Source organism: Acomys minous (genome assembly GCF_964271855.1).
Source record: "Acomys minous genome assembly, chromosome: 18".
Classification (NCBI taxonomy): domain Eukaryota; kingdom Metazoa; phylum Chordata; class Mammalia; order Rodentia; family Muridae; genus Acomys; species Acomys minous.
The window spans coordinates 3,137,134-3,152,322 of NC_140501.1; the positions used below are offsets into that span (position 1 = coordinate 3,137,134).

Sequence of the window (15,189 nt, forward strand, 5' to 3'; positions counted from 1 at the left end):
CAAAGGGAAGGGGGCTTTTAGCCATCTCGTCCTGGCATAGCTGGAATGTGCTGGTAATTAATGCTGGTGCCATGAGACAAGATATTCTTATTACGTATACATGTACACCTGCAGGCCAGAAGAGGGCATCAGACCACATTATAGATGACTGTGAGCCACCATGTGGTTGCTGGGGGAATTGAACTCAGTACCTCTGGAAGAGCAGTCAGTGCCCTTAACCTCTGAGCCATCTCTCCAGCCCCCATGAAAAGGTGTTCTAACTAGCAGCATCGCCTTCTGCAGGAGTATGCGGACATAATCAACACAGATGGGAGCCTGGGTGCTACACCCTTAGATGGTCCACAGACCCCCGACTGGGCACAGGCTGGCAGCATCCTGCCGAGGACACTTGCCAGGCACGCACGCGTGTCCTTACCCCGGCAGTCCCTGAAGTCGGCGTGGCTGGGAGGGTGGTGCTTACACAGCCGCTCCAGGACCTGTTTGTAGTGCATGAGCCGGTGCAGAGGGCGCAGGAGGAAGGTGTTGAGCGGCAGGTAACACACTTTCTGCAGCTCGAAGTCTCGGCAGAAGTGTTCCAGCCGCCGGGAGCCTTTGATGGAGGCCTCCAGGGCCTCCAAGGCCTCGCTGTGTTTCCACAGGTGGGCCGCCAGGTGCTTAGGGAGCAAGCAGAAGGTGCCGGTCAGCAGGCTCACCCCAGTGTGGCTTGTGAAGACCGCGAAAAACTCTGCACATGGCTTTATCGCATTTTCTTTTCCATATTTCACTCTATTGTTTCAATGAGGTGCTAAACATGAAATGCAAACCTCCATGAGGGCAGTGGCCACTTTGAGATGTACATACACTAGGAAGTGGATGAGCTATATAGGAGGAGGATCAGAGGCAGTGGAGGGTGGGCGTGCAAGGCCAGGCGCCACTGTCTTTGTTGGCACAGTCAAGTGCTTTGGGAATGAATCCTTGGGCTGACGTTGGGGGAGGAGGAGGAGGAGGGGAGGAGGCAGTTAGCTCATGGTGTGAGCTGGAGACCACAAGTCGGAGAAAGACCATAGGCCAAGCTCTCCTGGTCAAGCTGTGAAGGGGACCCCCAACTCATGACGACAGCGCTGTGCAGAGCTGAACACACACATGACACATGAGACAGACACACATATGGCAGACATCATCTGGACACGCACAAACCCAGTGTGGTGCCTGGGCTGGGGGGAGGGGCATGAAAGAACCAGCAAGAAGCATCGCTGCTCACCCAGGAGGCTACATTTCTAGACTCTTCCGCTGCCTCCCTCCACGTTCTAGAAAAAGTCCTTTAATACCAACAATAAAAACGATAAGGCAAAATGAAGAAACAACAACAAAAAAGCCTGCAAGTCATCTCACCCTTCAGAAAAGCTGCCACTGCCCTCCCCAGTCTATTTTTATTTTGCTTGCATAGAACCTCGTGCAGTAAGCCCTGTGGTTGGCATGGCGCTGAAATACCACAGAAGCTGAGGAGGCTGGCCGAGCACACGCTGTCGGCCCGTGGAAGGAGCAGAAAGGCGCTTGGCACACAAGGTGGATTTTTAAGTCTTCCGTGTGAGTCAAGGGAGGAAGGCAGAGCAGCAGCTGTAAGCTTTGGGTGGAAAGGCAGTGGGGGTGCTTGGCAGTCAGACATGAGAGGCCACACGGTGGCTGGCGATGGCCCTAGCGGTGGGGGGGGGGGAAGACAGCGGCCCCCCCAGGCCAACAGCAGATCCTACAGTTATGCTCCTAAATAAGGGGCACTAGACGTTTCTGTTTGTCAGAAAAGCAAAAGCTGTCATGGGTTGAGAAAAAGCATGTGGCTTGGGAAGACGCCATCTTAGGGGTGGCCAATAACCGGAGGCACCCGGCCATCAAATCCTAGCACGGAAGAGGCTGGGACAGGCCAACCTGCACCGCTCAGCCACAGGGCATCTGGAAAGGACAGAGCTATGAAGATGGTGAAAGGGCAGTGTGGGACGAAGAGGCGGCCCAGGGTCTCGCTCTCACAGCCCAGGCTGGTCTTGAGCTTGAGGACTTCCTGCCTCAGCCAGGACTGTGGCACCAGGCCCAGCTCCAGCTAAAATGATTCTGTCACGGTAGCTGTCTTCACACTCAGAACGTCCCGTAGCGAGAGCGAGCCCCAAGGTGGGCTAGAGGCTCAGATGGTGGCACTACAGGACACTGGTTCCCCGATCTTAGCTGAACTAATTACGTCAGTGAAGAATGTTGAGAATGGTGGAACCAGGAATGTGTGTGAACCCGAGACATTCTGATGAAAACTTAAAATTGCACCAAAAAAACAAAAACAAAAACAAAACAAAACAAAACAAAAAAACCAACCCAATGAATATTTTTTAAAAGACTCCCAAAGATGACGGCTACTACAACTCTGTGCATCCACCCCACAGTGCTGAGCTCGGCTGTGGAACCTGCCAGGCTAATGTTGCTTTTCGTGATTTGTACCCAACTTCTCAGTCTTCCGCAGCCAGCGTCTCTCTGATGCTGCCTCACACTGCAGCATGGTGCGCCTTGAACATGGCGACACAGTACAGCGATCTAGAAAGCTACATCCTGATCTTTGTTAAGGAACAGGAGGGGGCTGGAGACACGGCTGGGGAGACTGCTTTGTGTGACACTTGTGAGGCCCTAGGTCCAACCTCTCAGAAATACCTGTGCACGCACACATACATGTAGCCACTGCATGAATGTGTGCACACACACAGACACGTACACAGACACCAGACACCCTCACCCCCACCTCTACAAGGTTAAGAGCATTGTCTGCTCTTCCAGAGGTCCTGAGTTCATTTCCCAGTAACCACACGGTGGCTCACAACCTTCTACACTGGGATCTGACGCCCTCTTCTGGCCTGCAGGTGTACATGCAGGTAGAGCACTGTACACATAAAAAAGATCTTTAAACACCACACACCACACACCCAATGCCACCCCTCTCCACCCCACACAGAGCCAGAAGCTGATAAGAAATGTCTTGAGCAGCTCCTCCTCATCCTGACACAGCGGCCTGGCCAGACTGCCCAGCACCACCCGCTCCCTGAACGCAATCGTGTGCCTAGGTTCTCAGGCACGGTGGGGCGAGCGGCCGGCCGGGCTAGCAGCTGGCTGTACCACAGTGAGGCAGCACGAGTGGAGTGTCTGCCTCCTTAGGGACTATTCCTTTCCCAGGACAGTTTTGAGGAACTGAGGTTACGGGCATGCCCCAGCTGCTGACACAGATGTGTTCAGCAGGTAAGCTGTGTGAACCGAAGCCGTTGTCTGTATCACAGGCGTCACTAGAGTGTGTCCAAATGAGCGGCACTCATCTCGAACATTTGTAGGAGAGGACTGTGGGCTAACACTCCTTGGCTCTCTACTGTACTTTCATTTTAGAGGCTGCTGTTTAAAAACAGACTTGCCGGGGCTGGAGAGATGGCTCAGAGGTTAAGAGAACTGGCTGTTTTTCCTAAAGTCCTGAGTCCAATTCCCAGCAACTGCATGGTGGGTCACAACCATCTGTAATGAGATCTGGTGCCCTCTTCTGGTGTGCAGGTGGACACTGTAAACTTAAATAAATAAACCTTAAACAGAACAAATGCCTGGATGATTTGGCCTCTGAGATTTTTTTGTCACACACAAAGGAAGACAAAACAACTGACTGAAAATGAAATGTTCACAGCGTTTTGTCATCTCCATTGTTTTTAAGGTCACGAATAGCTTACGTATCAATTCCTGTTGCTTGTCTACGTGCAGAGCTTTTGACCCATGGGGCCATTACCCTTTCTCCAGTGACAGTCTTTAGAAGGGTGGACAGTCTGACTACATGGTCAACCCTTGATGCTCTGCACAGGTCCGCGTGGCGCAGACAGGGCACCGCCCTCCCCGCATCCCAGCCTCCCCGTTGCACAGGCCTGCGTGCCACAGACGGGGCACCAGCCTCCCCGCTGCACAGGCCTGCGTGCCACAGACGGGGCACCAGCCTCCCCGCATCCCAGCCTCCCCGTTGCACAGGCCTGCGTGGCGCAGACGGGGCACCAGCCTCCCCGCATCCCAGCCTCCCCGTTGCACAGGCCTGCGTGCCACAGACGGGGCACCAGCCTCCCCGCATCCCAGCCTCCCCGTTGCACAGGCCTGCGTGCCACAGACGGGGCACCGCCCTCCCCGCATCCCAGCCTCCCCGTTGCACAGGCCTGCGTGCCACAGACGGGGCACCAGCCTCCCCGCATCCCAGCCTCCCCGTTGCACAGGCCTGCGTGCCACAGACGGGGCACCGCCCTCCCCGCATCCCAGCCTCCCCGTTGCACAGGCCTGCGTGCCGCAGACGGGGCACCAGCCTCCCCGCATCCCAGCCAGCTCACCTTCATGCCCTGGATGTTCCTCAGCATGACATCCCCGATTCTTTGGTAGTCTCCCCTGATGTGGGCATTGGAGCGTCCTTCCCTGGGACAGGAGAGGCAGAAACACCAAGCGTTAGCCGTGAAACACCAGCATCCTCCTTTCTGACAGCCCAGCTGAGTTCCTCCCTAGTGACTTCTGTTTATTTTTCTTGGTAACAAGTACAGTTAAGTGCAGGAAGCCGTCCACATCAGCCCCTGGTGCAGCAAAGAATCTTTCCTGTAGCCAGGCACAATCCCAGCACACAGGCTGGTAGGACAATTGTGAATTTGAGGCCAGCCTGAGCTTCAGAGAAAGACCCTATCTCTAAAACCAAAACAACCCTTGATTTTGAAGAACACTAGTTGGGTCTGATATTTTTTTTTCCTTCTACACATGGGTTGTGAGATCCATCACATAAAGGTCACTTGCAACAACTGGCTTGAGTTGATTCTGTCCTTCAGACTAGGAAGACAGCACCCCAAATCATGGACTATGAAGTCAGCACCCCCAAATCAGGGACTAGGAAGACAGCACCTCCCCCCGCCCAAATCAGGGCTTCTGGTCCTAAGAGTCTTTGACCAGAAGCAAGGAACTTCCTGTAAAATCCTTGGGAAGGAGCAGGGTGATTGACAACTATCAGGACGGATAGCCAGCTGGAGGAAGGGTAAGGCTGTATGGGCCGCCCCTCACATGGGGCGGGGTTAGGTGGTGTGGGGCCCTCCCTCACACAGGGGTTAGATGGTGTGAAGTGGTGGGCACTGCTTCTAGAGACTAGTGCACAGCACAGCTCAGGGCCTCAACTAACAAAGAGAAAATGGTATTATTTACTGACCACGCCCATGTAGCTGATAGTGTGGCAGGCACAACACAGGCGCTGACTCAATTGAACCCTCAAAGCAAACTTGAGAAGGAGCCGTATCTTTCTCATGGTATCACTAGGGAAGCTGAGGCGCACAGAAACATGCTTGTGGCGAGGCGTGCACACCGTTTGCATGTGTTCTAGGAATCCAGGCTCAGGCAAAAGCTAGAGCACCGCAAACACAGTCTACTGACCCGCCTCGCCAGCTGCACCTCCATGTTTTGATAGGAGAAACTGACACCGTGCTCACAGCCTTTATTTTATAACGTCCTAGATGAGTGTGTTTTAGTGTTTTTTGGAAAACATCTCAAAGAATCAAGACGGAAGACTAGTCTTTAGGTAGTCTGTGATTGTGAACAGCACACACTCTAAGGCAGTGTGTAAGGAAGGCGTGCTGTGTCACCTCTGTAGATGTGAGTGTCATTTTCCACACTTGGGCCTGCATGCCTCCTGGTCCTTTCCAGTTTGCACTTGGCCATGGTAGTTTAGTGTCTCGGGCCGCCTGTGTCACCGCGCCAGCATATCTCCTAGTTTAGTGGTAAGGATGGAGTAATAAATGAAGCGTACTTGACGTTGCTGCTGAGGCTAGCCCGAGGTGGCCAACTTACAGGAAAGGGATGAGCTAAAGAGCCAGGCACGAGATGTCAAGCTGAACACGGAGGGAGCCAGAGAGCAGTAAAATGGCTGAAGAGAGAGAGAGAGAGAGAGAGAGAGAGAGAGAGAGAGAGAGTGTGTGTGTGTGTGTGTGTGTGTATGTGTGTGTGTGTGATGGGGGTGGCGGGGGGGGGGGGGATGGCGGGGGGAGGGGGGAGCTGAGTGTACAGAGATCTGGTCCCAGTCCATGATGCCAACCCTATACTTTACCAATGAGGGTCCGTGTTTCTCGGCCCTTCGAATGACTTTCCACAGCACTGGAATAACTGCAGCACTGATGAGACCCAGGCGTCCCCCTGGTGATCCCTGACCTCGAGCTGAGTCCCCATTATTACTGCCCCACCCCTCAGAAGTCTGTGGCGCCTCTGGCGTTTGGGTTATTAAAGGCCTATTCAGCTTACCAATTGGCCATTCTGCTGACCCTGGTTTGGTTACACTTGATGTAGGGAGCGAAATGAATTCACAGGAGGCTCTGGCCTTTGGCCGTTTAGAGGTGTCCCTGCCGTGCCTTCACCTGTGTGCTCTCAATAGAGCTGAGGAGTTCTTTCCTCTCTCCACTGCCCTCCATACTGGAACCAGGAAGATATCCCAACAATGGAAGACACTTCCGCTAAGCCAGATGATCAGGCTTTTGACAAAATGGCACCCACCCACCCAGACAGACGCAAGGCCCAAGTAAACCAGGACGTGACCTGGAATCTGCAGACAACCCGGAATTTACACAGCTGTGCCTCTGGCAGCACGCGTATAAAAGTCTACTCAGTTCAAAGAACACAATTCAGTGATTTCAATGGCAGTGGTGTGGATGGGGGAGGGGCAGGCTGCTATTAAAAAAAAAACAGAAAGGACTTCCTCATGCACGGCTAAGCACAAGCCCTGGCCCACGACAAAACCAACTATGTGAGGGCTAAGAACAAGAGCGGCAGCAAAACTTAGTTATTTCATTCCCTCCATTTTGAGCTGTGATCTCAAACTTGTAGTGATCCTTCTGCCTCAGCTTTCCAAGTAGCAGGATTATAGGTATGTGCCCGTGTGTCACCCGTGCACACTAATTATGTACTTTAAAAATCTACTGGGGTTCAAAACCTTCAACAGAGGAGTTTCTTCTTGTGTAAACCTGCTACCAGAGCGTGTTCTACACACACACACACACACACACACACACACACGGATCTGGATTCTCACTGTAGACAGAACACCAGGTAGCAAGTACCGACCAGTCCCTATGCAGCGTAGAGCCACTGATAACCCCAAATTTACATTACCCATCAGAGCCGGGTGATGCTGTGGAAACAGGCTGCAGGCACCTAGAGTCTGCACAGCACAGCAGATCCATGCACCCCGCCTTCCCAGATGACACAAAACCCCGAGGCAGAGAGGATTCAAACACAGGACAGAGCCCATGGGACTGGGGACAAGCTGCCCCAAGTGGGTGACGTCCTGGAGCTCCAAGTGGGATGCAGGTGTGACCTCCTGGTGCCCGAAGTGGGATGCAGGTGTGACCTCCTCTGCTACACTGGCTGTTTCCAAGTCTACACATCTAAAGCATTTATCTCACTAAGAGCTTCTAAAAGATCATTTTATTATCAAGAACATGAAAAAGCAATTAAACATGTCTAGAACATCCTCTGTAAGGGCACAAGAAAAGGGTCCTTGGTTGAAGAGTGGGGCCACATAGTTGTTGCCTGGATAACTACCACACAGTTACTACAGAGCTGAGGATTCTTTCGACAATTTCACTTAGGAAGCCACGACCCACACGAAGTCGTTAGTTGTTCCAGGAACAACTGCATGTGATCTTGGGAAAGGCCCTGCATGCATACACACGAAGACGAACACGGTGCATTCTGGGGACTTTCTGGTCCTTCGGTGTGAGCTGGTCAGCCATTGGCAGCTCCCTGGGTTGTATGTGTACACCCCCGGCAACCCCCAGGGAGGACACACAGATGCTGCAGAAGCAGGAGGACAAAGCCCGTCAGGAGAAGCAGTCCTTGGTTCTCCTGCTCAAATCCCAAGCCAGGTTCAACACAAAGTCCTTCCAGAACCTGAGGTGCTGAGGCCCTTAGCATGCTGAGGAGCAGCCTGGAGACCCCTTACCAGTGAGAGCAGCGAGGGACTCGCTCTGGGGGTCTCAGGAAGCCCAGTGCAAATCCAAGCTCACCAGTTAATCCCAGCCCACCCCTTCTCCTTTTAACAAACAGAAGGATCATCTCCTTGATTAAAACACAAGAAGCAACTGTGTGGCCAGCAGCTGGATCCCAGCGTCTGGACGCTCTCTGCCATCCAGTAAAGAGATCTAAAGCCAAGGTGCCTCAGACACCGGGAAGCCTCAGATGGTCAAGGACATTGTGTGTCCCTGCAGCTGGGCCACCTGCCTCCATTCCTAGTCCCTACCCTGTTAAGGCCTTGACAACAGCACTGCCCACTATGGACCCCACAAATGGCCAGTTCAAGATTAGCCTGACTTAAAGTGGAGTCTGTTCCTCAGCCACACCAGCCACGCGTGGCTGCTGGGCAGGTGTGAAGATCTCTGTCAGGCAGAGTTCAGGGGGGCTCTGAACAGGGACAAACAGCGATCCTGGCCACCTCTTAGCTTGTTTCAATGCGTTTCCACACGTGTGGTGTGTGTGTGTGTGTGTGTGTGTGTGTGTGTGTGTGTGTGTGTGTACCCACATCCACATGGCATGTGCATCCTGTAGGATGGATATCTGCTTACATGTGTGCCGTAGAGGAGGGCAGGAATGCAGCCTGGCCAGCCCAGGGGAAGGGAGGGGAGGGGGAGGAGGGGGCTTTCCTTTCTAAAGCCTCATATTCAACCTCAGGCCAGAGAAAGAAATCAAGTTTCACATCAAAGCTGTCACCTCAGAAAGTGCAGCGTCTGGGATGCTGGCCAGGTTCTTTCCAGGGACACCTTAGGAAGGTGTGAAAAGGCCTGTTTGCTCCTCTGAGCTACTGAGAACAAAGCCTCCCCCCTCCCCCAATCAGGCAGCAGAAGCAGGAGAGCAAGGCTTCCAAGAGCGAGGAACAGGGTTAGGATTCAGATTAAAACCAGGCCCAGTGCTACGCCCAGCGCTAAGCCGCCCTCTCAGGTCTGCCTGGACTCAGAGCCCAGTTTTAACATTAAACCAGGGCAGCCTTTCAGTGCAACTCATCCAGGCCTGGTGTGCAAGCTGACAGGTGATGAAGGAGGCTGGTCTTTGCTTTCTGAGGCTTGGGGAGGGCGAGGGGAGTAATTCAAGACGGCACACAGACAGCTCAGAAGGGCACGGGGAGCCAGTGTGCAGATGCGCTGTGCCATGATTGACACACGCTGCTCTGAGGCCTTTCCTCATCTGGCCCTGGGGGTTCCTGTGGGGTTTCTTCCTTTTGTGGAATTGTGACAAATGTATCACTGAATTTCCCAGTGTAGCCCATCTGCGCATGTGCAGGTCACTCTCTGGACCAAACAGGGTTCTCCATCAACCCCGACGGGGTGGTATCCTCGCCCAACATTTTACAAGTCATCTCAGATGTGAAATTTCAAAGTTGGATGGACTGTCCACCCAGCCCAAGGCTGAATATAAGTGGCTTTCTCAGTGTATTTAAACAGCTGAGTGAACAGTCTTTTACTCTCAAAAGAAAAAAAAAAAGCATTTCAGCCACTTTTCAGAAGTCATCAAACCAGTTTTTTGTTTTTGTTTGTTTTTTTCTGAGGAAGGTTTAAGTTGGCTTTTGCCAGCCTGAAGCAGGCCTTGGGCCTCCACCCTGTGCTCCCGTGTGTTTGTATGGCAGAGTGTGACGTTCAGAGAGGGACCAGAAGCGGCTGAGAAGATGTCCTGATGGGAGTCCTGCACAGGATCTCCCACTGTCGACAGAGCACACTGTGTTCGAGACTGCTGTAGGCGCCAAGGGACGTCCTGGGGACAACTGCGCCTGCACCGAGAGGGCTGAGCAGCGTCTGATGCAGCGACAACTTTCAATTTCTTTCTTTTAAGAGTAATAACTGAAAACGGCAATGGGCCGGGCATGGTGGTGCATGATTTTAATTCCAGCACTCTGGAGGCAGAGGCAGGGGGATCTCTGTGAGTTTCAGGCCAGATCAGCCTGATCTTCAGAGCAAATTCCAAGAAAAAACAAAACCAAACCAACAAAACAAAAACCCCAAAGCCAGAAACTAGCAGGGAATAAAATCCAGAGCATGACACCAGCAACATGACATCATCAACGTGATACCATTGCTTGCTCCATTCTCACTCACGTGGACACAAAGACGCTCAACTAAGGGGAAGGGGTGAGACCTGCACAGAAGTCCAGCACGTCAGCAAATCTAAGAGTTCTGTTAACGTTTTAGAAAGCTGAGGTTGGGCCTCAGTGAGAAAGGGCAGTGGCTGCCAAACCTGCCAGGTTTAATTCCTGGGACCCATATCAGAAAAAAAAGCCACACATGGCTGCTTACAGCTGTCAATTCCAGCTCGCCTACAGAAAGAGGGGATGTGGAGGCAGCAGATTCACCCAGGAGTGTGTGGCCGGCCGGTGTGCACACACCCAGGAGTGTGCAACACAACAGAAACAGGAGAGCCCACTACAAGAAGATGGAAGTAAGAACCAATGCCTTTGCCCCCCAGCACACCCACACCTACACATCACACACATATACTAAAATAAAAGAGGAAAAGGGCAGCTTTCCGCCTTCCTGTGTGGGGCACAGCACACGGGCCCGTGACAAGCACTTAGTCTTTTAATGTGTGAAAACAGCCCTGGGAGGGGCAGAGGCTCTGACTCACTGTTTACAGGTACTGCCCAGCCACAGCTAAACATCTCTCTAAGAGTCTGCTGTGAGCGGCACCCAACACCAGGGACTGAGATCTCAGGGCCTTTTCTTGTGTGTGACAGCAACGTGTTTTATAACAGGCATTTTCTTGGTCCCTAAGTTTGCTTCTTAACTATTTTAACATGAGCCAACCAACCTGCGTTCCCCTTGTCACAATACATAAAACCATAAACCTCTACCTAAACAGCTTTCCCAGTCTGTCTGCCTGCCCGCCTGCCTGTCAGTCACTGTGTAAATTCCCTGCTTAGTGAACTTGACTGTGGCCCAGTCTTCTTATTGACTGTATTCAGCCTATGGTTGCCTGTCTCAGAAAGGCATTACTATCCCACAGGTCCTCAAAAGCCAGGCCGGCAGAGGTCTTTGTGCCTCCCTGCGACACTTGCACCTTCCTTTGCAGACCCCTGGCCAGACACACATGGCCATGTACTATGTTCCTTGGCTTCTCGATCCTACCACAGAATACTGGAGATGAGCTAAGGAAGCCCTTGTGGTTCAAGCAGCCTCGCGGCGTTAGGCTTTGGGTAGGAAGGCAAGTGGCCTCAGTGGGAACACCTGTTCTAACAAGTACACACACCACAGGCCAGGAAGCTGAGAGGCCCTGGCCTGGGAGCCCCTCCTCCCAAAGCTCCACAGCTCCTTTCCAAACAGAGCAACTTCCTTCACTCATGCGCTTTGTCATGATTGTAGATAGAATTAAAACAAAACAAAACAACAACAACAACAACAACAAAAAAAAACCCAACTTGATCCACTCTGTGACGTGTAAGCCAAGGAATCCTAGATTCAGCATTTGCCAGAGGCACAGCAGAAGGGTTTTAGCAGTTTCCCAATGCAGTTACCCCAAGAAGTACTTGAGAAATACAAATTTCAGGGTTTTAACCCTACAGTCCAGACTAAACAGGGCTGACGGGAGCCCAGCAATGTCCATTTTCCAACTCTCTCACGGCCTTCAAGTATGGCCGGGAGCTTGCAGGTGGAAATGGACAGGCGCCCTCTGCTGGAGACCTAGAGACCTGCGGGTTTATTGGAAACTCAAGTCTAGGGGCTCAACTCTGCCTGCTGGTGCAGAGAGGACAAGGCACACTTTTTCAGAAAAGCATGTCATGTGTTTGAGGCCACGGTCCCCTTATTCTTCCAGTAATTTCATTTGGAATGGGATACGGCATCATTATTTTGTTTGAGATGTGAGCCTCAGGTTAAATCATTTGGCTTCAGACTGGCAGCAATCCCCCTGCCTCCATCTAACGAATGCTGGGCTTACAGGTCTGAGCCACACCACTTCTAGCTCCCCATCTGCCTTCATAGGAGGTGACAGCGAAGAACTCAGAAGTTCCAGAGAAGCTGGGAATGCCCCATTTTTGAATGGCAGCGTTGATTATTTTACACCCAGTGCCTGCTGAATGAAATGTCATTCTGCTATTTTCGTTCTCAGCAAGGCTGACTCCGTACCCTGAGTGTCCATCCTGGCTGTGATCTACCTGTTAGTAAAGACTGCCACTTCCTTCTGTCAAGGGAAAGGCATTTTATACCATCACGTATAAAATATTATGAGCCAGGCACTACTCAGGATCGGAGAGCTCGTGCTGGCCCTGCACGCTGGTCCTATGAAGCAGGAGTGGGCTTCCAGAACCGCCAGGGCTAACAGCCTCTGCGCAGGCTCCTTAAGGACCCACAGTCACTGAATGCCCCTCCTCCACACCTGCTGCCCTCTGGCCTCCATCTGTGCACAGGTGAGCACGACTACACACAGGCATGCACATACACTCATGCACACACATGCCTGAGGGCACACACACAGACAGAAACAGAATTAAAAAAATTATATCCTGGGCTGTTATGATAAAGGTGTTGTCCACGCAGACCTGGTGTGATTTCTAGGGTGCACAGAAAGGAGAGAACCAACTCTGCAAAGTCATCTCTGAACTCCACACATGCACCCTAGCATGTTTATCCACAGATACCATACATACAGAATAGTAATAAAACAAAACATGTTTATATCCTTATAAGATTGTGTATTCATAAGCGTGTTCCATAGACATTGTATTTTCAAAGTGTTCTTTAAACTGTTAAATGCAATACAACATTTTATATGTATATGTATCCACAGAGCGCATATTTAGCTTTACATGTAACTATAAAAGCAAGCAATAGTGAAATGTTACCTCACGAATCCTTTGCGGTCCCCTACTTACCATCCCACAATCCCCACAAAAGCAAGAATCTTTACTTTAAAATAGCTATGTAATTACCAGAAGAAAAATGCATCTTGGAGAGTCTTCAATCAAAGGCAAAGACCCAAACACATAACATTTCATTGGCAAACACTTCAAGGTTGGCCTGCCTCATACTTTATCTCTGTTGCTTAAGTGGGACAAAGTGAAATAGCGCCTGGGGTGGGGGTGGGGTGGGGTGGGGGTGGGGCGGGGCGGGGCGGGGTGGGGTGGGGTGGGGTGGGGTGGGGTGTGGTGTATGTGGACAGGAAACACAGATTTCAAAGTGGACTGTACTCACCACAGGGCAAGTCGCTGCTCAATCTCCTTGAGAAAATTGGTATGAAACTTGTGCAAAGGTTCAAAATTCGGGAATATGAGGCTTTTCAAGGCTTCGGGCATGGAGTCCTCTTTGCTGACTGTGCTCTGAAGCCACTGGGGATAAAGAGGAACAAGTCAGGGGTGGGCAGATGGTGGGCGGCCGCGGGCAGGGGTGGGCGGATGGTGGGCGGCCGCGGGCAGGGGTGGGCGGATGGTGGGCGGCCGCGGGCAGGGGTGAGCAGATGGTGGGCAGCCGTGGGCAGCAGGAAGCCATGAGCATCCTGTAGGATGCTGAGCGGTTCAGGACTGCCAAGGATGGAGGCAGGCCTCCCTGCTCGCCTTCCTCACTCCAGGGAGAAAAGGGCTGCTCTCTCAAATGGTTCCCCACGGTTTGCTCAGGCCAGGGCTGGTCTCTCCAATGAGCAACTACTTGAATAAGGCCTCACTGAGGCCAGCTCATGGGGACTGTAGTTCTCCTGCTCCATCAGGAGCTGCCCCATCTCCTCCATGTTGAACATGAAGATGCCCTTGGCACATGCTGCCCACACGAGTGGGAACTGGTCCCAGTATTTGCAGGGCACCAAACACAGACCTGATCCTAAGAATGTGGGAGTCCCTCTTTAAGTGCCCTGGAGACCCCCAGCTTTACTCCTAAGACTGGACAGGCCTGGTGACAGACGTCAGAGGCAACTAGGCGGTGGCACTTTCCCCACCATGCGCAGCTTACTGTAAAAGTAACCTGAAGTCTCCCTTGAGCAAACACAAGCATTTGATGCTGAGCAAAACAGAAAGTTTCTGGATCAGTGCCCACAGACAGTAAACTGTTTATTTTTCACTTTTCACGGCTTTAGGAATGTCTTTCCTTTGCAGTTCTTAAAAACCACAATATATATATATATATATATATATATATATGTATGTATGTATGTATGTATGTATGTATGTATGTATTTATTTATTTTAAAGAGAACATTCCAAATTAAATACACAATGACATAGATTGCCAGAACCTACGATCAGGACCTACAATCCTTGCAATTAGAGCCAGGGAGCCTAACACTTAAGGGACCTGCAGCAGCTGAGGAGCAGGGTAACTATGCCACAGAAAGCTCTGCACCAGAGGAAAGGCTGCACGTACCGAAGCAATGACCTCAAGATCCTTCAGGTATGTCCGCTCAGTAGTGGAAACTTCCTTAGCAATGAAGTACGCCTTGTCGGTTGGGGATCTCTGCAAAATCCACAAAAGAACAAGACACAGCAGTCATCTTTGAGTGGAAGTCTGTGACAAGGCCCCGGCTGCAAGACAGTGGTTCACTGCCAGGCAACTAACTGGGAAGAGCTTTTGGTAGCTAGAGCCAAGTCTAAACAAGCTTGTCCTCCCCCCGCGTGCCCCCCCATGTGTGTATGTGTGTGTGTGTGTGTGTGAGAGAGAGAGAAAGAGAGAGAGAGAGAGAGAGAGAGAGAGAGAGAGAGAGAGAGGGCGGGGATAGGCTGAAAGAATGGCTTTTGACACATAAGTGTTACCATTGGCCAGAGGAATAGAGTTCATTAGGAAGATTACGCAAGCTTCAAGGAAGCAGAACTGAGAAGTCAGCACCCTGAGACCCGGTGCCTCGGGCTGGCCGAGTTGGCTTCTTGACCTGTTATGAGATGACGTTTACAGTGGCGGTGGCTGCATCGATGGTGCTGCCCGTGTGTCTCAGCTCCCTGGAGCCTGGGAGTCAGATGGGACGGCAGCAACCCAAAGCAGGCCACCGCCGGGGTCTTGCATTTTCCTTGCAGTAAGTGACAGGAAAGTGGTGTGCTAACTTTCTGTAAGAGCCATCTGACTCCGCCTCTGCGTGTAGACAGAGGAGCCGGAAAGGGAAGTCAGCAGGCATGACGGAATTCATGTTCACGGTATGTTATCAAAATGGCCAAAGATGGGCAAACCTGCACCCCGAAAACAAACAAACAAAACCGCA

The 15,189-nt window shown here is 51.8% G+C and overlaps 1 protein-coding gene across 6 annotated transcripts in view; it reads right to left on the reverse strand.

Annotated features, from left to right (window-relative positions):
- FARP1 (FERM, ARH/RhoGEF and pleckstrin domain protein 1) overlaps positions 1-15,189 on the reverse strand; it is a 240,551-nt gene that overhangs the window by 10,522 nt on the left and 214,840 nt on the right. For all 6 annotated transcript variants that reach the window (XM_084767089.1, XM_084767093.1, XM_084767091.1 and 3 more), the window contains 4 exons: positions 14,364-14,453; positions 13,206-13,339; positions 4,350-4,431; positions 416-653 (listed from right to left, as the gene is read on the reverse strand). In XM_084767089.1, the coding sequence (XP_084623215.1) occupies positions 416-653; positions 4,350-4,431; positions 13,206-13,339; positions 14,364-14,453 (544 nt within the window). The remainder of the gene's footprint in view (positions 1-415; positions 654-4,349; positions 4,432-13,205; positions 13,340-14,363; positions 14,454-15,189) is intronic.